Source organism: Cantharellus anzutake, assembly GCF_015039405.1.
Source record: "Cantharellus anzutake strain C23 chromosome Unknown EI90scaffold_24, whole genome shotgun sequence".
In the NCBI taxonomy this organism is placed as follows: domain Eukaryota; kingdom Fungi; phylum Basidiomycota; class Agaricomycetes; order Cantharellales; family Hydnaceae; genus Cantharellus; species Cantharellus anzutake.
Genome location: NW_024066974.1, coordinates 465,517 through 490,837, shown reverse-complemented (window position 1 = coordinate 490,837; position 25,321 = coordinate 465,517). Strand labels below are relative to the sequence as shown.

General features: G+C 49.8%; 1 protein-coding gene across 1 annotated transcript; it reads right to left on the bottom strand.

The window, feature by feature from the left end:
* Positions 1 to 13,207: 13,207 nt before the first annotated feature.
* Positions 13,208 to 18,082, bottom strand: EI90DRAFT_3016512 (uncharacterized protein; the record flags this gene model as incomplete). Its single annotated transcript, XM_039057000.1, has 16 exons — positions 13,208 to 13,237; positions 13,370 to 13,393; positions 13,441 to 13,501; positions 13,554 to 14,268; positions 14,319 to 14,457; positions 14,766 to 14,889; positions 14,951 to 15,317; positions 15,380 to 15,716; positions 15,773 to 15,815; positions 15,871 to 16,681; positions 16,737 to 16,901; positions 16,993 to 17,184; positions 17,241 to 17,371; positions 17,423 to 17,482; positions 17,744 to 17,783; positions 17,830 to 18,082. The coding sequence occupies 16 exons, from the start codon at positions 18,080 to 18,082 to the stop codon at positions 13,208 to 13,210; spliced, it is 3,492 nt and encodes a 1,163-aa protein (XP_038915884.1).
* Positions 18,083 to 25,321: the final 7,239 nt, after the last annotated feature.

Below are 25,321 nucleotides of genomic sequence, written 5' to 3'. Positions count from 1 at the left end.
GAATTCCACACACAGGCAGAAATAACAAGCGGGGTAGGGATATACATGTGCCATGTGACAAGTTCAACTCTTGAACAAGTCACCTGCTTTGGCAACATGTACAAGGTTACCGATGGAAATGGTGGATTGTCTTCCTCAAAGTCAGTCCTAAGGTAGTATACACAATAGGAATCATGGTATCCCTTTTGGAGTTGGCAGAGAGATCAACAGGGACGGGGTGTCAGCCAGTGGAGCACAGTCCAGAGGTGACCGAAAAAGTTAGAGGGTGCAGGGCTTGGGTGCTCAGGTGCTCAGGACATGTGGCTCATAATGCCAATCGCTCAATGGAGCATCATGACTAGAGTCAGCAATCCTAGCGGTAGAGTGGTGAAGTCCGGCAAAGCGGAGTAGAGGAGTGGAATGATGGGGGATTGGACTGGGTGCGCCATTGTCTAGACATGGTATGTTCAAGTACCATCACTCAACAGAGTATCATGGAGAACAACCTTGTCATGACAAGTGGGATTGCAGCCCATCCAACAAAGTGATGCTAAAGCATCAGTGAAATAGGCAAAGGTGGGTAGTCAACCAGCAGTGTGATGGCTGAAGGTGATGGGGACTAAGGGTGGAAGCGGCACAAGGTGCACTATCCTGGAATGGTAGTGCTTGGCATTGCTAAGGGAATGCCTAGCAGTCAAAGGGCATACATGGTGAATCAGGGTCGAGAATGTCAACCAGCAGGAACACAGCCCGAAGGTGACCAGACTGGGATACTCGGATGTTCAGACTGATTTACTTGCTCAAATCCCGGCTGCTCAATGGAGTGAGGTGGGTGAGTGTAGTTGGTGTCCAGAAACGGTAGGGTAAGGTCCATCTAGCGAGGTGACATTGAAATGTCCAGATTGATTGCACCAGTGGCATGGTGGGTTTGAACCTGTTGCAGGCCTGCCAAACTACCTTAACACTGCCACTGCCCATGTGTAAATAACAATTCCACATGACCCCTCACTAAACTAGTGAGGGGAAACACTGAAGATAATCAATCATCAGCACTATTTCTCATAAAACCTTTGGTTTTTTTCCCCCTTTTCTTCTTCTTTCTCCCTTTTTTTTTTTCTCATGTACCACTGCCTACTTTAAAGTAACAGCTCCACATTTTTTTCTTTCTTTCCTCTTTCTTTCTCCCTTCTCAATTCCAAATTGCTTTTGTTTGAAACATTTTATCAAACAAAATTGCACAAATTGCCCACTTTCAAGTGGCAATAATAACATTCATTAATAGTCTCATTTTGATCTATCCCTGTATCTTTTTCACTTTTTTGTATGCATTGCAAATGCAACACAAGGGGGGAGTGTGTCAGGGCTACTGCTTAATCACTACCATAATACCCACATCTTCATGACACTTACAGCCAGGTGATCTGAGCAACCCCCAACCACCTCATAACAGGCAAATTGTATTTACTTTTTGCAACTCAGTGCCTGCACAGTGCTAGGGATTGTGCCAGACAGGGTCCTATTGTTAGGGTGCCTCCAAGTCTGAGCCCAAACCTGTCAGGGCACATACCCTGACCTAGCTCGGACCCGGACCCGCATCCAGACCCATTATGCTTCCCCCATGCATGCCCTGTGCCACATGCTCCACACACTGCATGCTCCGGCCCCTGGACCCTGTCCTCATGTGGCTTCCAGATATTCCCAGAAGTTTTCCTGATATGGTGGCCACTGTGGAAGATGAGAAGTTAGCTTCCTTCTCATCTCCTTACCCACAGTAGGTTGTGCCCTGGATAGGGCTGGTTACATGTGAGGCTGTGGACCATAGGGGAGGGTCATGGGGACCCAGGAGTTGTCCCCTGACAAGACCCCACAACGTATCATGACTCAGTTTTTTATTGTGAGTGCTCTTATTGGGCCTTGTCCACTCCTTCTGCTGGCATGCTCCAGCATCAGTTCAGGCCCCTCTATCAGTGCAGAGGATCTCATCTCAGTTGAGATGAGTGGGTTTTAGTATTTACTTCCCTTCCCCAATATTCCTGTGGGGTCATGCTCCAAGGCATGGTCACCCTCTGCATTCTTGGAGCCCATCTCAATGGAAGAATCCCAGTTCCACTAGGATGCACTTAACAAAGTGTAAGGTCTGTGTATCCTCAAGCTGTAAGTGTCATAAATAGTGTATTTATGTTAGATACAATTGTGGAGGTGGATGTGGAGCTCAATAAAGGAGGGACCTTGGCCTCAGTGTCAGGGCCCAGCTGTCATATCTGTGCATACCCGACCCCGACCCGACTTCCGGACCTCCACCCTCTTCACCTCCGGAGTCATAACCTACCGCTGCCTTTCCGATACTCACCTTCGGTCTTGGCAACACACCCCTCCTCTTACCTCTCCGACCCCTTCTCCGTCCGTTCCGATACTCATCTCGGACCGAACATTGCCCTACTCGCCACCCTTCCTACAACTCCGCTCCCCCCTCACCACACCTCCACCCTCCCGTCATCCCCTACGCTTTCTCCGTCCGTTCCGATATCCACCTTCGGACCTGACTACTCTTCCTTACCTGTCCCCTCTCTCCTTCCTCCATCACTCCTCCACCACCCTTCCGCCAAGTTACGACCATCCACCGCTGTTCCGTACTTCACACTCGGACACCGTTTGTACCTTACTCCGAGCCTCCGTCATAGTCCATACCTCGGACTTTGACTCCACCTCGGTCTTAGTCCATTGCATTGGTGACCTCATACTATGTGAACACCATTGCCAATATTCCTCGGACTTCCAACCCCGCCTCCGTAACCTCCGTAAGCTCCGCAACCCCCAAGCTTCGCGGACCGCCTCCGGCACTCTCACCGTTTGTAATGTATTTCTCACAATTCCCCCTCATCCCTATTTGGACTACTGCTTCTTTCTATTCTAGCCAGTTAGTCATCACCCCCACTTCCCCTCATCCTCCTGCCCCTCTGGGCCTCGCCCACTCTACCTCCTTTCGGATGTATCACAGGTCTTGCCCTATGACCTTCGGTACCGCTCCGCTCCCTCTAACCCTTTGTTCCCGTTCGGACGTCTTCGTTCCGATTCGGTCACCCTTTGTTTCTCCTTGTGCTTTTGCCCCTTCCTTATATATATCGGCGCTTGTACATACTCGTCTGGTTTCAGTCCGAAATCGACCTGAAATGCCCCCAAGAGACTTCCTGCTCACCTACTGTGAAATTAAGGACCAAATGGACAAACAGCAATGGCACAGCGCTCCGCTTGAGTCGCTGAGGCCAAGGTCCCTCCACGCTAAGTCTCCGATTCCACTCCGGAGTCGTCCGTATCCGCCCATTCTAACACCAGCCTTGGACTCGGAGGCTCCCTGACCTCAACCCCCATCTGGCCTGTCCTCACACTATGTGGGGCATGAGATGAGAAGAAGGGTAAAGGTCTCATCTCCCACATGGTTGCTATATAAAGGAATGGGTCACATGCCCACAACTATACAGCTCTTAGAGTTGTGTAGTGTGACCCAGAGGGAACATCCAGGTGGCAGTGCCCAGTGAGTGTGGGAAGATTCTGGGCAAGTTGCTTGCCCAGAATCTTCCCACAGTTGTGGCTGTGCTGGTTTCTGGGTGAGCTGCTTGCTCAGAAAGTTCCCATGCTATCCTGCACATGTGCAGATACACAACACACAAAGGCAACAATGAAGGAACAAGGGGAATGAAGTAGGTGGGGAGTCTGGGGCACCCTAAGGCAGGGTGCTGAACCCTGACACTCAGTGACTCAGGTGGAGTGCTGTGCCACTACTGTTGTCCTGGGGGTCCTTAATTTCAGATCTAGCTAATCTGGTTGATTTCTGACTAAGTTTTACTTGTAACTAGTTACAATGTATATACAGTTATAGTAGGAAACTGGAGTCATGGAGGACAAAGGGAACTGGAAGGAGGAACAACACCAAGGGTCGAGGGTTTGAATCAATGGTGCTTCCCTAGAAGGGGCCAGAAGGGCAAAAGCCCAAAGAGAAAGGAGAATGGGAGTGGGGAATGGCTAGCTGACTGAATAGAAGGAAGCAGCAGCCTAAATAAGAAAGAGGGAAATAAATGGGATTGAATAAGACAATGTAGTAAGGACTGCAGGGTCCAGAGTAGGTCTGGAGTCTGGAGTCAGAGGGTGAAGTCCGGAAATATTGGCAAGAGTAATCAATGGAATGAAGTAAGCAATACAATGGACTTAAGCAGAGGTCAAAGTCCTGAGGTGGAGCTAAGACCAGAGTTCCAGAGGTGGAGATGTGACAGGGTTCCAGAATTGGAGTCCGGAGCCAGAGGAGCAGAGCAGAGCATTACTGTCATATCCATCCCTGGCCATCGACTTCCACTCCCTCCGATCTCTCCAGACTACCTCCGCTCCTTCTTCACTAACCTATGCCTCCCTAAGTATGGAGCCCCGAAGGCTTCCAGACAGCTCCAACGTCCGCTAGGGCACTCCTGCCTCTGCTGGGCAATACACTCATTTGCCCTGCAAGCCCACCTTCAGGCCTATCCCTCCTTTCCATTTCTGGGTTATCGCCTACCATTTTGTTAACCCCATAACCGGACTTGTCGGTAATATTCAATCAGCTAATGTTTAACCCCATTAGCTCCACTCCGCTCGGCTCCGCCATTTGCAGGCCTGCCCTTGTTGTAACTATATATACTCAACTTGTACATAGGTTACACCTCAGTAATAAAATTGACTAGAGTTTACCCCCTTCAGTTCTGGTTGCCAGTTAGTAAGTTAGGGCATGGACGTGTTACTTGGCACAGCGCTCCTGGCATAAGTCGCTGAGGCCAAAGTGTCAGGGCACGCTGCCGCTGCCGCTGCCACCGCCACCTCCTCTTCCTTTTGTCTCATCCTCTCATTCTCTCTTCTTTCCTTCTTCTCTTTTTACAGATGACCTCTCTTTCTTTCCTACCCTTGTAGCACGGATGCTGTTAGAGATGGGCGGAAACGGACGACTCCGGAGTGGAATCAGAGACTTAGCGTGGAGGGACCTTGGCCTCAGCGACTCAAGCGGAGCGCTGTGCCATTGCTGTTTGTCCATTTGGTCCTTAATTTCACAGTAGGTGAGCAGGAAGTCTCTTGGGGGCATTTCAGGTCGATTTCGGACTGAAACCAGACGAGTATGTACAAGCGCCGATATATATAAGGAAGGGGCAAAAGCACAAGGAGAACAAAGGTGACCGAATCGGAACGAAGACGTCTGAACGGGAACAAAGGGTTAGAGGGAGCGGAGCGGTACCGAAGGTCATAGGGCAAGACCTGTGATACATCCGAAAGGAGGTAGAGTGGGCGAGGCCCAGAGGGGCAGGAGGATGAGGGGAAGTGGGGGTGATGACTAACTGGCTAGAATAGAAGGAAGCAGTAGTCCAAATAGGGATGAGGGGGAATTGCGAGAAATACATTACAAACGGCGAGAGTGCCAGAGGCGGTCCGCGAAGCTCGGGGGTTGCGGAGCTTACGGAGGTTACGGAGGCGGGGTTGGAAGTCCGAGGAATATTGGCAATGGTGTTTACGTAGTATGAGGTCACCAATGCAATGGACTAAGACCGAGGTGGAGTCAAAGTCCGAGGTATGGACTATGACGGAGGCTCGGAGTAAGGTACGAACGGTGTCCGAGTGTGAAGTACGGAACAGCGGTGGATGGTCGTAACTTGGCGGAAGGGTGGCGGAGGAGTGATGGAGGAAGGAGAGAGGGGACAGGTAAGGAAGAGTAGTCAGGTCCGAAGGTGGATATCGGAACGGACGGAGAAAGCGTAGGGGATGACGGGAGGGTGGAGGTGTGGTGAGGGGGGAGCGGAGTTGTAGGAAGGGTGGCAAGTAGGGCAATGTTCGGTCCGAGATGAGTATCAGAACGGACGGAGAAGGGGTCGGAGAGGTAAGAGGAGGGGTGTGTTGCCAAGACCGAAGGTGAGTATCGGAAAGGCAGCGGTAGGTTATGACTCCGGAGGTGAAGAGGGTGGAGGTCCGGAAGTCGGGTCGGGGTCGGGTATGCACGGATATGACAGATGCGTCCAATGCTGAGCACCCCATAAGGGCACCGCAATGCCGGATGTGCCGCACACTCCTACTTGTACTTCCCCTCCAACACTCGGGATCGACTGCCAAGCCACCCACAGTAACCCGGCTTCGTCTGAGGGTGACGTGGCACCTCCACATGACCCATTCACACATGTATATAAACTAAGCCAAAGCAGGACCGAAGAAGTAACCTTCTTCTCATTTCCCGCTTCAGGCAAGTACCCTAGTTTAGTCTGGCTTCCCACCCTAATAACAATACATTTCCCGCTTCAGCCTAAGAAGCCACACAGGGATGTAAGCCTGAGTGAGGGCTGCCCATTATATGGTCTCACCACCCCGCTGCCGTCCGGGCCGCTAGCGCCGAGCGCTATGCCACTACCTCTGCCTTCCTCGAGCCATCCCTGACAGCAGAAGAAGGTTTCAACCTAATCTCCCCCACCTCCTTGTCAGGGACTGCATGTCAGTTCACGACGATAAAGGTGTTCCCGAGAATCCTAGTCATTGTTAACGCTGAAGCGCCACCTTCAGTGGAGATAGGGCTTATATACATGGGTACCGCTATCCACTAGAGTGCGGCTACAAACGAGATAAAGAACAGCCGATAGAATGACGACATGAAAAGATAACTATTCATTCGGGTAATCGTAAGCGAGGTGTGGGAAAGGGGTGACATGTGGATGGAAGATAGGAGCGGGATGCTAAGCGAGAGCTAAGCGAGATTACCTGCATTCTTCGGATCACTCCGGATCGTCTGATGGCAACTCCCTTCCGGCATAGGGGGTCAGGGTAGCCGGTTAGGCTGTGCCCTGACACTCCTCCAGCATGGTGACTGAAGAGCAGTACCAGGACCTGCTGACCAGGTTCCAGGAGCTGCAGGCCATCCTCGAGAGCCACGTCCAGAACCCACCGGCTCCGCCTGCGCCCGCACCCACACCTATGCCCAAGCCCAAAGCACCCAAGGTTGCCCCCCCCCACTGCCTTTGCTGGAGCGAGCAAGGACCTTGACCGCTTCAAAGCGGAATGCAGAATCTACTTCCATGTCCGTGCCACGGAGTTCCCCAACACCCTATCCCAAATCCTTTTCGTCCTGTCGTACATGAAAGGAGGAGCTGCAGGAGCATGGGCAACACAGTGCACGATCACGCTGCTGACAGCGGGATCCCCCGCGACCACTATGGATGAGTTCATGGCAGAGCTGGACGCCATGTTTCAAGACCCCAACTGGGAAGCCACCGCCCGGCAGAAGCTCGCTGCTTTATGGCAAGGCACTGACTCCGTGGATAAAATCATCCAGGAGTTCGAAATCCACGGTCCCACTTCACGGCTAGGTGACATAGGGCTGGTAGACTGCTTCGAACAAGCGATCAATGCCCAGCTCCGTGAGACCATCTACCATCTGCGCCCCATGCCAAGAACCTGGGCAGAATGGAAACGAGAGGCTACCCTCCTCGACAACCAATGGCAGCACTTCCAGGCGACTCAACCCCGACTCCCCCTGTTCAAGTCGCCCCTCCCCCCCACCAGACCGCTGCTGTCACCCTCTCAGACCCTCCTGTGCCGGCCACCAGGGCCATCGCTGTGACCTGCCGCAACCCCTACTACCCCCATGACTACAGCCCCGCTGCCTCAGCCGATGGACCTCGACCACTCAAGGGCAGATCAACGACAGGGGCTATGCCACAACTGCAATGCCCCTGGGCACTTTGCATGAGACTGCCCCCTCCCAAAGGTCCGCCGAGTGCGCTGCATGCACCCAGAAGACCTTCAAGCACTCGCAGAAGGGCTGAAGAGCCAGCTGATGGGGACACCTGAGGGGAACGAGGAGGAGAGGGAGGAAGGGAACCCCTCTGCGGATTTTCAAGAAGGCGACCGGTGAGGGATGCGTCCCGGCTGCCTGCAAGCAATGATACCCAGTGTAAATACAGAGATACGTGTGAGTCTGCGCCACTGTCCAAATTCCACCGGGTGATTGCTAATAAACAGAGGAAAATCGCACCCTCAACCAGAAAGAGCACCAAAACCGCTAGCCTGCCCTCTGAGGTAGCTGTCTCCCCACCTGCCATCTATGTGCTTGCCAAGCAATCCCCCCGCTCCCTCAATATGAAAGTGAAGGTGACCGCTGTCAGGGCACATACCCTGACTTAGCCCGGACCCGGACCCGTGTCCGGACCCGCTCCACTTCCCGCGCACTTCCTGCGCCGCACGCTCCGCGCGCCGCATGATCCGACCCCGGATCCCACCTCATGTGACTTCCGGGTATCCCCGGAAGTTTTTGCCATATTGGGGCCACTGTGGGAAAGTGAGAAGTTAACCTTCTTCTCACTTTCTTACCCACAGTAGGCAAGTGTAGCCTACTCTTCATTTATCTATACACTTTCTTACCCACAGTAGCTATGCCCTGAGATGGGCTGTGTTTACAGGCCAGACTGTGGACTGTAGAGAGGGGTCATGGGGACCCGGGGTCCGTCCCCTGACAACCACCCTGCTAGACTCCGGCGCGACCAGGAACTTTGTGAACCCAGACTTTGTCCGGAAGCACAGGCTCGAGACGACCCCGCTCCCCCAACCCATCCCAGTTCGCAACGTGGATGGGATGCCTAACGAGAACGGAGCCATCACAGAGGAACTGGAGGCCTTGTTGACATTCAGCCAACATATGGAGTGCGCCCGCTTTGCTGTAGCGAACTTAGGGCAGCAGTCCCTCATCATTGGGCACTCATGGTTGTTACACCACAACCCAGAGGTCGACTGGGCACAGCAGAAGGTCGTCATGTCCTGCTGCCCCTCCTCCTGCCAATCGCCGCAAGCAGATGTCAGGCAAGCCCTCGAAGTAGAACCCAGCGATGGAATCTACGCTGCCATAATCCCACCGGGGTGGGGACACGACCTAAGGGCAACCACAGCACCGTCCCAATGCCTGGCGGAGGAAGCCCAAGACACAGAGGCGAAGCCGCTGACGCTGGAAGAGCTGGTACCCAAGCACTACAGGGACTTCCAGGATGTGTTCTCAAAAGAAGCCTTCGACGTGCTGCCCCCGCAAAAGCCCTGGGACCACGCCATTGACCTGACCCCTGATGCCAAGCTACCCAGAGGCAAGACGTTCCCCCTATCCCGGCCAGAACAGAAAGAACTAGATGAGTTCCTGCATGAGAACCTGCAGAACGGGCACATACGCCCATCGAAGTCGCCAATGGGTGCCCCGTATTCTTCATCAAGAAGAAGGACGGATCCCTGCACCTGGTTCAGGACTACCGAAAGCTCAATGAGATAATGGTCAAGAACTCGTACCCCCTCCCACTCATCTCCGACGTCCTTGCATGCCTTCAAAATGCAAAGTATTTCTCGGCGCTGGACCTGCGCTGGGGGTTTAACAATGTGCGGATCAAAGACAGGATGAGTGGAAGGCAGCGTTCGCAACCAACCGAGGCCTGTTTGAACCCATGGTAATGTTCTTTGGACTGTGCAACTCCCCAGCAACCTTCCAAACTATGATGAATGACATTCTTCGGGATTTCATTGACCGAGAAGTCGTCATCTGTTATATGGACGACATCTTGATCTTCACGTCCACCCTAGAGGAACACCGGAAGGTCGTGCGGGAAGTGCTGGGAACGCTGCGGAAGAGGAAACTCTTCCTCAAACCCGAGAAGTGCAAGTTCGAGCAACGCTGCATCGAGTACCTCGGACTTGTCATCTCCGAAGGCAACGTGGCCATGGACCCGGTGAAAATCCAAGGAGTCCTCGACTGGCCAACGCCGACGAAGGTGAAAGAAGTGCAGTCCTTCTTAGGCTTCGTAAACTTCTATCGCCACTTCATCAAAGACTTCTCCGAGACAGCGCGCCCGCTCCATGTGCTAACCCGCAAAGCGAAGGTCTGGGAATGGGGAGAGAGCAAAGAAAACGCCTTCAACGCTCTTAAGAAAGCCGTCACCTCCGCCCCCGTCCTCGCCTTCCCCACCGCCAGCGGCCGCTACAAACTTGAGTGCGATGCCTCCAACTTCGCCACCGGCGCCGTCCTGTCCCAGCTCCAAGCCAATGGCGAATTCCACCCCATAGCCTTCATGTCCAAAAGCTTCACTGAGGTAGAACGAAACTATGAAATCTACGATAAGGAAATGCTCGCGATAGTCCGAGCGCTAGAAGAGTGGCATCACTTCGTAGAAGGAGTGGAAGAAAAGGTCGATATCTACACCGACCACCGTAACTTGGGCTATTTCTGCACTGTGCAGTGGCTGAATTGCCACCAAGCACGATGGTCACTCTTCCTAGCCCGTTTCCACTTCACCCTCATCCACCGCCCAGGGAAGCTTATGGGGAAACCGGACGCCCTCTCACGCCACGCCAACCACCCAAAAGGGAAGGACGACAACGAAAGCTTGACCCTCTTGCAGCCAGAGTGGTTCGAAACCCACATGACTGAGGCTGTCACAGTGGAGGGAGAAGAGATGACCATCCTGGAGAGGATACACACGGCGAAGGACCGCAATGAGAAGGTGGTGAAGGCACTGAAGGAATTAGGAGACGGGACACTCAGGTCAGATGAATGGAGCAAAGACGGAGAACTGGTCCTCTACCGAGGAAAGGTGTATGTCCCGAAAGACATGCAACTCCGCCAGGACCTGGTGCGGCTACACCATAATGCGCGGGCAACAGGGCACCCAGGGCGATGGAAAACCCTGGAACTCATCTCCCGTGACTACTGGTGGCCCCGGATGGCGGAGTACATGGGCCGCTACGTAGCAGGGTGCGATGCCTGCAACCGAGTCAAATTGTTCCCTTCACGGAAGGTAGGGAAACTCATGCCGAACAAGATCCCCACCTGCCGCTGGCAGGTAATCTCTGTAGACATGATCAGAGAGCTCCCCAAGTCAAAAGGTTACAATGCCATCCTGGTTGTAGTGGATCGCCTCTCCAAGCACATCCATGCAATCCCCACAGTCACAATGGTGGACTCGGTGGGAATCGCCCGACTTTTCCTTGAACATGTCTGGAAGCATCACGGCCTTCCCGAGGAAATTCTCAGCGACAGAGGGAGCGCCTTCGTCTCCCAGTTCTCCAAAGAACTAGCAGCCCTGCTAGCGGTCAAATTGACCCCCTCGACGCCCTACCACCCACAGACAGACAGACAGACAGAGCGGGTAAACCAAGAGATAGAAGCATACCTCCGAGTGTTTGTCAACCACTGCCAAGACAACTGGGCAGATTGGCTCCCGCTAGCGGAGTTCTCCCATAACAACCGCATCCACGCATCCACGCACCGCACCCCCTTCGAGCTCGACACCAGCCAGCACCCCAGAATGGGGACAGAACCTACGCGCACGTCAGAAGTTGAAGCCACAGATGCATTCACCTCGAGGATGATGAAAATGCAAGAGGAGGCGAAAGCGGCGCTTGAGCATGCAGCAGAGGAGATGGCCCGCTACTATGACCGGAATCAGGAAGCGGCACCTGAGTACAAAGAGGGTGACCAAGTCTGGCTCAGCACCCAAAACTACACCATGGACTGCCCAACCAAGAAGCTGGATCACAAATGGACAGGCCCCTTTAAAATTCTCAAGGTTGTATCCCCTGCCGCTGTCAAGCTCCAACTTACGGCATGGCAAAAGGGAGTCCACCCAGTGGTGTCAGTAACAAATGTCCGACCCCACCGCCCAGACAAGATCGCCGAACGACCCACCAACCCTTGCCTGAGAAGGTCCTCGACTCCTGCTGGCACCGCAGGAAGCTCTGGTATTTGGTAAAGTTCACAGGCTGGCCAAACTCCGAGAATGAATGGCTCCCCCTTGACAACCTCGCCAATGTGCGCAACCGGATCGAGGAGTTCTACAAAGTGCACCCAGATGCCCCCGGGAGAGAACGAGGAAACCCTCTAGCCACTTCAAGGCGAAGCGGCTTAAGGGGGGGTGATGTCAGGGCACGCTGCTGCTGCCACCGCCACCTCCTCTTCCTTTTGTCTCATCCTCTCATTCTCTCTTCTTTCCTTCTCTTTTTCTATCTTTATACAGATGACCTCTCTTTCTTTCCTACCCTTGTAGCATGGATGCGTCCGACGCTGAGCACCCTGTAAGGGCACTGCAATGCCGGACACGCCGTGCACTCCTACTTGTACTTCCCCTCCAACACTTGGGATCAACCATGGAGCCACCCACGGTAACCCAGCTTCGTCTGAGGGTGACATGGCACCTCCATGTGACCCATTCACACATGTATATAAACTAAGCCAAAGCAGGACCGAAGAAGTAACCTTCTTCTCATTTCCCACTTCAGGCAAGTACCCTAGTTTAGTCTGGCTTCCCACCCTAATAACAATACATTTCCTGCTTCAGCCTAAGAAGCCACACAGGGACGTAAGCCCGAGTGAGGGCTGCCCATTATACAGTCTCACCGCCCCACCGCCGTCCGGGCTGCTAGCGCTGAGCGCTACGCCACTACCTCTGCCTTCCTCGAGCCGTCCCTGACACAAAGCCCTCTGCCATGGAGACATTCCTTCGTCTCGACCTGGTCTCTGACAATTACCATCAGGAAGGTGTCAAGGTTAGGATTGAGGTGATGTCAGAGCTGGAGGTGGGATAACCTCTTGGGAGTTGACAGGGGAAGGGTGTCAGAAAGGATGTGGGGTTCCAGAGTTGGTTTTGGAGTTCCAGATGCCTGGATCAGAGGTCAGGATTGTATGTTATGAGGGCTCAGGCTCATGCCCTCACAGGTTTTGACAAGGCCAGGTATGCTTGCAAAGGCAGCCATTGAGAAGGAAGAGCTGAATAGGGGAAACAACACAAAAAGGAGGTGGAGAAGAAGCAGCATATCAATGAAATTAAGCAAACAGTGCTGATGGATGATGTTGAATGGGTCAAGAACCCAAAAACTTCCATTAAGCAGCTATTACCCAAGATCAGCCCATAGACTCATCCACACAGGAATGCCATATCAAAGAATGCTGATATGGTTCAGGAATTGGTGTTAGCAATAGGACAGAGAAGACTGGAAGTATTGAATGAGGATGAGGACACAGGCAGTACAGTGATTGGCATGATCATGATGTATTGGATTCAGAGAGCATAGAAGAACAAATTGAGGACCAGGAATAGAGTGGGTCTGACTGCATCAATGACTTCTGACATGATTTTGCATGGTAAATGAAAAACAGTGCCCTAGCCACTTTTTGAGAGTGAAAACATGTCACATGAGGCATCATGCTTCACTATTGACCATTATATTGTCTCTGCATCCTCTATAACACAAATGTGATGCAACTGACAAATTGGACATGAGGATACTGTTCCTAGGCTGCCATTCCCCTCAATCAATCAAGTGTTTGCTCCAGACAGGGGTAAAGGGTTATGTAGCTCCCTCAGCCACAAACCTCCACAGGTGTGTCAGAAAGATCCTGTGAGGGTTTAGCCAGCATCTCAAAAGCATACAGCAGTGACATACAGGAAGTGGCTCTAATATGGCATCATTTTCCTGAACAACATCCAGTGTTAAACCATTGCATCTAGCATTCATCCAGATCAGCTTGCCCAAATTTTTAATGGGATCTTACTCACTGAACATTCAGTTCTGGTGAAAATTGGTACTGTTGAAATGAATGTGTCAAGGAAGACCATTGAAGCATCCAAATGCAGTGGAGTATTCCAGCTTCTTTGATTATAACTTTCCTCCTGTTGAAAGTCCTTTGGAGTGCAATGGCAGATGCTATACCAACAAGGAGTGAAGAAAGACAGCCAAAATAAAGTGGGACACTGTGGATGGTGAAACGTGCAGACAGCACTTGTGTTGAACCATAAACAGTGGCAGTGGCCTGGAGAGGTTGCCAGGAAATACCACTAATGGGAGCCTGGGTCTGATATTTCATTCGCCAATGTTGGTCAAGCATTCCTACCCAAGTTGCAGTGAAAAGACTAAGCTGATCTCCAAGTCCAGATATTTCACCAGTGGCAGCAGCTGTTCCATGGCATATTGAAGCCTGAATCCAGGAGTTATGGGCAGATATTTTTGATTCAGAATTGACTAATAGATATATCAGGCCCCCCCAGATCTTCTCTATGATGTGAGTTGGTTCTTTTGGCCATATGTATCCTGGTGGTGGTTTAGGAATTTCTGCCAGAGCTGGGATAAATGACTTCAACTTATTATCTGAAGTCACTACAGCTGTCCCATTGAGTACATGAAGTGCACATGCAATAGGCCAAACATATAATGTAACGTTCACAGTCTCCAGCTTCTTTGTTTTATTGATGTAGTGGCCTAGTTCACTTGATGCTGTTTGCAAAGTAAATCATGAGTGCACTCTGGGCCTAGGTTGAACTTACAAATGCTATCATTCTGAATATATGTCCATATTTGCATTGGAAAGGTAAGAGCATAGGAGCCTGTCAATGGCACTCCTCTGTCCAGAAGCACATGTGGACTTTGAGCAATGCGGGCCAGGGAAAGCACTCCAGTCTGATTCTGTAGTGGCTGAGAGGATAGAAGGGGTTCAAGTGTATCTACACCTGAATGTATATTGAGCATCCTTCACTAGTGGTCAGGCCCATACTTGCCAAGGTTAACAATTGGTGATGATGACTCATTTGGTTTGAACAGTACTGGTTTGTCCAACTGGACAAAATGTCTACCTCTGACCAGGTAGGTGGTGCTTAAATTAGGAAATAGGTGAACCTGAGTGGGTAAATTGAAATAAATCCAATATTGTGCTGTATCATTATTCTAGGTGCTTGGTGAGTTAGTTGCAGAAGGAGCTCATAATTCTATTTTACCTCAAGCACTGAGTACCCAGTATATGGATATGTTGGTTGAGGGACTATACTGCATGATGTAGTGTACTTTGTTGCAAATGGATCAATGAAAATCCCCCCATAGGGGCCTGAAGCATTGAGTATGCTAAATAGGACACCGGAAAAGAAATAAGTGAGGAGGCATGGGGAAAGCATGCTGCCCTTACGTTTCATTTGAACCAAGAGGACTCCCAATGTTTCTGAGGCCAAATGAGGTATAGTCAAGTACATATGCAGCTGCTGCAAGAACATCTGCAATGTCATCAACAAACTTGGAAGAAAATGAGATGTCACTCCAGAGCCCTGGAATTCTATCAACTGTAAATTGTGTGGAGATTGAAGCATTGAATACTTCTGTTGTCACAATAGCTGGTGTTGCAACATGTGTGACCATGATCCCAACAAAGAAAACAAAAACCCAAGTCAATTGGAGTTGACTGAGAATTGTTGAAAACTTTGCAAGGGAGAAAATGCAGAAGCCAAGCCCTTGACGCCAGGCAGCTAGCATGTAGTGCAATGCCCCCAAAGGCATTCCTGAAGTTGATATGATCAGATGGTCAGTCTGGGTGATATCAAAGAGTAAAAGGAGACCTCACTTTTTTGAAGTGAGGCATCACAGGCAAGTGATGAAATGGACAGAGTGACTAATGCTGACACTATAACAGTAAAACTCTCTTCAGATGTCAGCAGGATCTGGTTCATAATGCCCAGGTGCTTGACATCAAAGTATAAATGGTCCAAAACATGCACCATGGACAAAGCAACCAGGCAGCCATGGAAAGAAATTAGTGCAAACACCCCTGCTGTGCCAATAACCCATAGGCCCATTGCATTAGTGGCACGGGGAAGCTTAGCATCTGATCCTCCCCCCAAGCCTTCTTGAGTCCACATCCCATTATGCAATCCATTTATTTGATGTGCCCCCAAAGGCAGCTGTGCAGGAGTCCTTTAGAGGTGATTGTAGTGTGAAATCACAAAAATTCCCTCACAATGGTGGATTGGGCTTGGAGGACAAGATGTCCTTCTGAATATCTGTGAATGAATGGGTCATGTTTCAGAAGATGTTTAGTGGAACTCCACCACTTACTCAGTGATTGCACTGACTATATGCCCATAGTCTAGGTAATCATTGTGTTGGGGACAGCAACATGACATAGAGCTAGTGTTAGAATGAGAGCCAGCAAGTAGAGATATCATGTCAAATAAGCTGCCATCATGGACAACCTGCTGGCATTGCCAATCTGCATCAACTACTGTGCGCACAATCAATGCATCCTGGATAATGAAGAAGGAGACCAACATAAGGCATGCAGAGAACACAGTGACAATAGTCAGAGGGATGTAGGCAATGTGGGTGATGGCTTGGATAAAATGGTGTGTTCCACTTGTATTGTAGTAAATTGGTGTCCAACTCCCATTAGGATTATAGAGTGAGTCCACATGCCAATTCATGAGAAGAACACCTAATGTAAGGGCATAATATGAGGTGAGTTGCAGCTCTAGGCTTGATAAATTCAATGATGGGAATTTGGAATTCAGAGGAGTTGATGTCAGAGCTGAAAGCATGGCCTGCCCAAAAGGTGGCATTCCCCACAGTCCACCCCACCTCCTTCCAAGACTTCCAAACTGGTGATCTTCCAATACATATTCATCAAAGTAAGTTAAAAACAACATGAAGCCAAAATATTCCTCCACAAGGTTGGCTGGATCTGACTTGCGTTCAAAGGGGTAATCAAGGTGCCTTGGTTCAGAGTTGTATCCATGTATATCTGAAATTCCCAGCAGTTTCTGGTCAGATCCTGACACATGTGCAGTTAGATTTTGTGTATACATTGCACAGCCAATTGGCCATATATTGAATGTGATGTTGACAGATTCCAAGGAGATGTTGTGCTTAGCTTGATGGAAGAAGAGGCAATCAACAATCACATTGCACGGTACCAGAAGACATACTTGATGGAGTGATTGGCAGAGATGTATACACCTGAACCTCCTTTGTAAGCTGAATGGGAGAGCCTCGCCTGTCATTCCCCAGTACATAGTTTTTTGTGGTAACAAGTGCCACCACAAAATCACTCCCTTGCATGGGAACTCCAGTGTCCTCTTCATTGAGAAGAACTAGAAATGTGTCATTAACTTAGTGCATGTCACATATTTGATGGCTAGAATCAGAAGCATCCAACTATGATGTGGGGAATGTAATACTTACATGAGAATGGTGGTGGTGAAGCTGGGGTAGGCTTCTCACCACCAAGCACAAAAGTACCCATGCTCTTATTCATTACATTTATGACATTTACATAAGTATTCATATAGTGCAGTGTGGATCCAGGAATAGGAGTAAACTTGGGGCCTAGAGAAAACAATATCCTTCCACCATCTGGATAATCCTGTATTCTCCCTATGAATGATATTCAATACATCAAATGTCACCTCAATGAGTATTGGCTGATGCACCTCTATAGTATCTGAAATCAAAATGATCCCCAGACTGGGGAATAATTCCACATTTGGCACTCAATTTAAGACCCATGTGATCTTCAAACACAATGCCTTCCAAATTTTGATCCATTGTACCAAAAAGAATTCTGAGTTAAATCTTAGCAGATGCTCCCCAGAATAGCAAGGATGTAGCATACGTATCATTTACTCCCCTGGGCCAACTAGCAACACCATGGCTCCTCTGCTTGTAGAGATAGCTGGTTGCAGTGAATGATGCAAATTCATCAAAATATTCAAGTGAGTAAGCATTCATCTTGATGGTCCCTGGCATGGAGTTCACAGTTACTGTTGTTTTCTGTTGCACATTTACCACTCCCACTGAGAACAAAGAAGGTGTGGCAATGTGTACCACAAAGATAGACCCATAAAAGATGAGCACATGAAGCAATTGAAGGCGGACAGTGAAAGTATGGTCCTTGCTGTGCCATAGTGCATGAAATGATGACCCAAGCCCTCACCAGGCCTCAACATTGTCATGGAGTGCAAGAACCAGTTGACCTGCAACACAATTACAACTTGCATCATCACAATGCCCAAAACTCACATCGCTGGATTGTGAGGTGGACTGCAATTGTCTGGATCCCATATGAAAGCAGAGCAAGCAGCAACACAATGATAAGTTGAGGGACAAATGATAAAATCTGTGTTGTGGATTTGATGTGTGCAATGTCAAATTTTCGGTGTTCCAGGAAGGAAGAAAACATCAAGAAGTCAAGGACCCCAAGGAAGGCCAATAGGCCTCCAGATGCAAGAGCACATGCTATGAAATGAAGGTGTAAAGACCTGGGAACAAGCATTGTTGATGTGTCTAAACTTTTGGGGCTGGAGATGCTGCTTATAAGGATGTTGCAATGGGCTCAAGACCATGATATGCAGTGCTTGGCACTCATCAGTTGATCAAGCAGCAAAGATGCACTTGTTGATGGTGATGATCAACACTTTGCAATGGGATTTGATCCCATGGCTGTATCAGCCTCATGTAATCATAAGATTTAACATGAAGCTACCAGAGCCAGAGATGCTATGTCAGTTCGCCTCAACTACTTTGATGGGATTTACAAGTTACACCAGTTCTTTTGTTGTGGCTGACTTGCTTGTGTCAGATGGATCATCATGCCCAGAAAGCCACCAAGATTCACTCATTCATTCCATCACAATGAGGAAGCACACTGCCAAACGTAAGGGTGTGAGCCTGAGCCCTCAGTGTTGGAGAAAGTGCTATGGGAGCAGAGCAAGCATTCTGTGTAGCCATGTTCCCACAGCTGCCCAGGATTCAGACTTCCCCAGATCCTACAGCCTGACCAAGTTACTTAGACCATGTGACTACTCAGTCAAAAGACACTCTTTTCTATTATTTTGGACTGATCTGTGCCAGGCCACAGATATATTCATTCATTGAATTGCTTTCTTTTTTCCTCAGTTCTCACACAATAGCTGAGGTCAGTTACACTATCATTCCATTACTTTGTAACTTACATGATATGTATTTTACCTTTAGCTTGTGCTCATAGATCAATTACTGTGCTTCAATACTCACAAGCATGTACATACACACAGTGTAGATAGTAGTCACATGAGTAGAATGGTGTGGATTGTTACAAAAATGCCATTTCAATGCATCCTTGGCACAGGGAAAGTGGGAAGTGAAGGGTGATGATCCATAAGGTTTTACAGGTGGTTTGACATGTAGTGTAGCAGAGGTTTTCACAGCAGGTTTTTGGTTTGTTACTGATTGATTAAAACTAATTACTATCATGTGATAGGAGCTGTGCACATAGCCCATAAGATGGGAAATTCATTTCTATAACAGGGATCATCCTTCTACTACTGTGAAAATTGCACTATCTGTGACACTTAAAGCCTGAGTGATCCCATCAGACCTTACACTTTTAAGTGGATCCTTGTCAGGGTTTGACCTTCACTCAGAGGGAGGGGGAAATGCTTCAGCCTACTCCCTGAAAACAAAAAACATAAATATATTTGAACAACAAACATATGACTGTAGAGTAAACCCAGTAACTGAAAAAAAGTGTAATCCCAAGTTATGAATGGTCATGAATTCATGAGGCTTCATGAGGCTTCATGCGGGAGCATACACAGTCATCCAGTCTCATGAAATTTTCATGACCAAATTTAAGTTGGAAATTGACAGGACACATTATGCATCCCTGTCACATCCCAGAATCCTGACTCTGACTGACCCCATTACCACCTCCTCCCCTGATACTGTCACCATACTGTTGCATTGATTACCTCCTTCATCCACTCTGTTCCCGGACCCTCCATCCCTGCTCCAGTCCAGGCATCAAGGTTGGCAGATGCTCCATGCTACCACCTCTTCCCTCTGGATTCCCAGACCCACTCCAGAAACCTTCTGGACTACCTTTGGACCACATCCAATTTCCATTACACCTCCCACTCAATTATTATATTCTTCCTCCACCCATTTTATCTATTGGGGTTGCCCAACATTTCTCAGATGTTCAACTCCAGAACCAGAACCAGCTGTGATCACATCCGATGATCCACCCCTGCACTTCCCCCTGACCTTTCCCACAACACTTCCTTTCATTCAGTCAGCTAGTTTGTTACCCATTTCTCATTTCCTATTCATTCCTTCAGGCTTCTTGCACCCTTCCTTGACCCTTGACCTTCTCCAAGCCCTCAATACCATTCTAACTTTTGTCATTGTCCTTTTCTGTCTTCACTTATGTAGTTTAGCAAACCTTGTAAACCAGTTCTGAAATTGACTAGAGTTTCCCCCCCTACAAGATACTGAGGCCTCAGCCCTCTCAAAATTAAGGCATAACAGTGGCACAGTGCTCCCCCACAGAGTTGCTGAGTGTTAGATACTGGTCCAGGGTTGGCACTGGGGGTTGTTGTCATATCCATCCCCGGCCATCGACTTCCGGTGATTCCTCCAGTCCAACTCCGCTCCTTCCTCACTAACCTCGGAGCTCCTGTATTCTGCAATCTTCTCGGTACCCCTCGATGGTCACCACCCCCTCATTTCAATTTATTACCTACGCCTCCCTAAGTACAGAGCCCCGAAGACTTCCGGACAGCTCCGATGTCCGCTAGCGCACTCCCGTCTCCGCTGGGCAATACACTCGCCTGCCCTGCAGAGCCCACCTTCGGGCCTATCCCTCCTTTCCATTTCTGGGTTATCGCCTGCCTTTCCGCTAACCCCACGACCCGACTCGTCGGTAATATTCAGTCGGCTAATGTCTAACCCCGTTAGCTCCACTCCGTTCGGCTTCGCCAATTGCGGACCCGTCTTCGCTGTAACCATATATATATCCCACTTGTACATAGCTTACACTCCAGTAATAAAATCAACTAGAGTTACCCCCCCTTCGGTTCTGATTGCCAGTCAGTAAGTTAGGGCACGGACGTGTCACTAGGCACAGCGCTCTTGGCAGAAGTCGCTGAGGCCAAAGCCCTCTGCTACGGAGACTCTCCCTCGTCTCGAATCTGGTCTCTGACAGTTGTGCAGGTTTGTTGATGCAGGCTGCTTGTCATATCTATACATACCCAATCCCGATTTGACTCCTGGACCCTTTCTGCCACCTCCAGAGTCCTACCCTATTCCCATCCACTCCAATCCCCACCTTCTGCTCCTCCTGACCCTCTCCTGACTAATCTCTGCCAAGTTACAACCTCCCATTCCTGTCCTGTACCCCAAACTTGGACACCGATCTTACCTCTGCTCTGTCAGAGACCAGGTTGAGACGAAGGAATGTCTCTGTGGCGGAGGGCTTCGGCCTCAGCGACTTATGCCAGGAACACTGTGCCAAGTAACACGTCCGTGCCCTAACTTACTAAACTGGCAACCAGAACTGAAGGGGGTAAACTCTAGTCGATTTTATTACTGAGGTGTAACCTATGTACAAGTTGAGTATATATATAGTTACAACGAGGGTGGGTCCACAAATGGCGGAGCTGAGCAGAGTGGAGCTAATGGGGTTAGACATTAGCCGATTGAATATTACTGACGAGTCAGGTTATGGGTTAACAGAAAGGTAGGCGATAACCCAGAAACAGAAAGGAGGGATAGGCCCGAAGGTGGGCTTTGCAGGGCAAGCGAGTGTATTGCCCAGCAGAGGCGGGGGTGCACTAGCGGACGTCAGAGCTGTCCGGAAGCCTTCGGGGCTCCATACTTAGGGAGGCGTAGGTAATAAATTGAAAGGAGGGGGTGGTGACCATCGAGGGGTACTGAGGGGATTGTGGAATATGGGAACTCCAAGGTTAGTGAAGAAGGAGCAGAGGTAGACCAGAGGGATCGGAGGGATCGGAAGTCGATGGCCAGGGATGGATATGACATGCTCCGAGATTCCACCCTGGTCCCAACCTTGGACTTTGACTCCACCTGTCAGGGCACACACCCTGACTAGCCCACACCCAGACCTGCATGTGTGCTCCACCCTGCATGCTCCACACACTGCATGCTCTGGGCCTGGTTCCCATTTCTCATGTGACTTTCAGGTATCCCCAGAAGTTTTCACCATATTGGGTCACTGTGGGAAAGTGAGAAGTTAACCTTCTTCTCACTTTCTTACCCACAGTAGTTATGCCCTGAGATGGGCTGTTGTTACAGGCCAGGCTGTGGGCCAGAGAGAGGGGTCATGGGGACCCGGGAGTTGTCCCCTGACACCACCCTGGCCTAAGTCCATTGCATTGGTGACCTCATTTCATGTTAACACCATTGCCACCATTCCTTGGACTGCTACCCCCAAGCTTCATGGACCTACCTCGGCACCTTCACCATTTGTAATGTATACTTTGCATTTCTCCCTCACCCTAATTTGGATTCTATTTAGCCAGTTAGTCATCCACCCCACTTCCTCTCATCCTCCTGCCCCTCTGGGCCCTTGCCCTCCCTACCTCCTTTCAGATGCACCATAGAGTCTAACCCTTGACCCTTGGTGTAGTTCCCAACCCATACTTCCCTTTGTCTCTGTTTGGACACCTTTGTTCCATTTCAGACCCCCTTTGTTTCTCATACTCCCATCTGCCCTTTATATATAGATGATGTACATACTTGTTTGTTCCTCAGTCTGAAATCGACTAGAATTTGACTTGAAAGCCCCCTAGAGACTCTCCCCTTGCTAGATCCGAAATTAAGGACCAACAGGACAACCAGAAATGGCACAATGCTCCCCTTGAGTCACTGAGGCCAAGGTCCCTCCTTGATAAGTCTCCAATTCTGTTCCAGAATTGTCTGAACCTGCATGTTCTAGTGCTGCTATTGGCTGCAATGCTGTGAGCAAGCTGTCACGGATGGCTTGGGAGAGGTGGGGGTAGTGGAGTAGCACCTGGTGCTAGCAGCCCAGACAGCAGTCCAGACAGCAGCAGAGTGGTAGGAGTGTATGGTGAACTGCCCCCACTTGGGCTAGCATCCCTGTGTGGCTTCTTAGGCTGAAGCAGAAATGAGCAGAAGGCTGCTTCTTTGGTTCTGCTTTGGCTTAGTTTATATACAGGTGGAGACAGGTCATGTGAAAGTGCCATGTCAGCCTCAGGCAGGGCCAAGCTATCGCAGGTGGTTCCATGGGCGATCCTGAGTGTTAGAAAGGAAAGGTACAAGTAGGAATGTGCAGCATGTCTGGCAGCATGGTACCTGCATGGGGTGTCTGGTGTCGGACATGTCTATGCTACAGGTGTAAGGAGAGGGGGTCATCTGTATAAAGATAAAGAGGAAGCAAAGGAAAGAAAGAAAGAAAGAAGAGAAAGAAGAAAGTGGAAGAAGAAAGAGAGGGGAGCAGTGTGGCATGCCCTGACTGTTACAGATACAGAGTCTCCAACAACCATATCCATCACTCTGTCAAAGATCCCCTTCTCTCTCTCTCTCTCTCCCTCTCGCTACCCTTCATACTCTTTCCCGTTCTACCCCCCCCTCATGCAAAGCTTTCCCCATCGGGTTTTTGGTGCTGGCCAAGGTTGTTTATATTTCGTGGGGTTTCCTGCAACCATTTTACTTTGTAGGTAGTCACATGTCATGTATGGAAACTGCCAGAGGCAGTTCCCGCTAACTACTACAAAAACTACTACAAACCTCCTTGTGTGCTGTCCCTGTAACAACCTCCCTTCTGTGACTCAACTGAATCTGTGTGTATAAATCTCAACATGTCTAATACGTCTGACCTATGCCGAGTCTTCTGGTGGCTCTTGCCAGGAGAACTTAAGGTTGCAAGTCGAGGCCTCACAACCTGTGTACTAATCACTGGAACCCATGCCCTACAGGACACTGCCACCTTGTTCTCCCTCCAATGCTCGATGAACATTGTCATATCATGTTACTCAGGTTCACACATATCTATGCCAGTAAGCTATTCTTACAGTATGCAGGTCAAGGATGCAGTCAGAAAGGAACCTCGACCCAGAGGCACATTGGCCAAGAAGCACCACACAGCCACAGCATCAAATGACCTGCCATCCTCTGTTTGCTGAGCAATATATGAGGAGCTTTGCAGGAAACTCTGGTGTAGCAAGTGCACACGGCATTGCTACCACCACCCAAATGCAGAGTATCATCATTTGCATGTCAACAACAAAGCACTTGCAATCTGGGTGAGCACGATGGTACGCCCATTTTCCCTCACACTTCCTCCTACTGGGACTAAAGAATCTCATAGGCTGATGGTGTCAAGGGTGTTTCCTTCACTCAGCCACCCAACAATCATCTTTTCAGTGCCTCACCTCTCAAACCTCAACAAAATGGTCACCACTCCCAGAAGCACTCATGTTCAGCCACCCCACCATCTCCCTCCCCAATGCTGATGAAGCACAGGAAAGTTTCTGGGGACACTATGCATGATAAACAAGGGCTCTCAGGGAATGTGTGAAGGGCCAATCAACCTCCAAGTCGCATTCAGGTCCATCCCTCTGCTCATTTACAGAAAGCACCAGTGGTGCTTGTCCCAGCAACTCCAGAGAAGACTGGTCCATGCATTGTAGAGCTCTCACCTAGCCCCATCAGGTGAGCCTCAACATCCCAGTGCACTACCATTCCCCAAACCTCAACGAGCCAAAATTGGGGTCTCACTGCATCCCACTCTCATGTGCAACACAGTGGCAAGCTTGGCATTCCCGACTCACCCACATCCATTTCCATTATTGAAATATCCTTGGATCCAAGCTCTCCAAACACACATGCTACTCTGCAACTTCCACCAGTGATGCATATCAATTCAGACTCAGACTCGGGATTTGATGAGGAATTGTGTGAAGTTAGTCAGGATGAAAAGCTCAATGATGAGCTGGATTGGGACTTGTTTTGATATATGAGTCCCTCCATACTCTTAGCCCTTGCATGTTGAACAAAAAGTTGTTGATGTTGATAAACAAAATATTTAATAAATCCAAAAAAAAGTTATTATCAACACTTTACAAGTAGCCAGAATGCCTGAACCATCCATGGGCTTGATCACTTGTCACTGAGAACACAACCCTTAGCAGTAATTCTGTCACTCAGTGGTGAGATTCAGAGGCAAATGTCAGAGACCAGATTTAAGACGAAGGAATGTCTCCGTAACGGAGGGCTTTGGCCTCAGCGACTTCTGCCAGGAGCGCTGTGCCTAGTGACACGTCCGTGCCCTAACTTACTGACTGGCGCTTAGAACCTAGTGGGGGTAACTCTAGTTGATTTATCTGCTGGGGCGTAACCTATGTACAAGTAGTGTATATATATGGTTACAGCGGAGACGGTTCCGCAATTGGCGGAGCCGGACGGAGTGGAGCTAACGGGGTTAAGACAATAGCCGACTGAATATTACCGACGAGTCGGTTCGCGGGGTTAGCGGAAAGGCAGGCGTTAACCCAGAAATGGAAAGGAGGGATAAGCCCGAAGGTGGACTCTGCAGGGCAGGCGAGTGTATTGCCCAGCGGAGGCGGGAGTGCGCTAGCGGACGTCGGAGCTGTCCGGAAGTCTTCAGGGCTCCGTACTTAGGGAGGCATAGGTAATAAATTGAAATGAGGGGGTGGTGACCATCGAGGGGTACCGGGAGGTTTGCGGAATACGGGGGCTCCGAGGTTGGTGA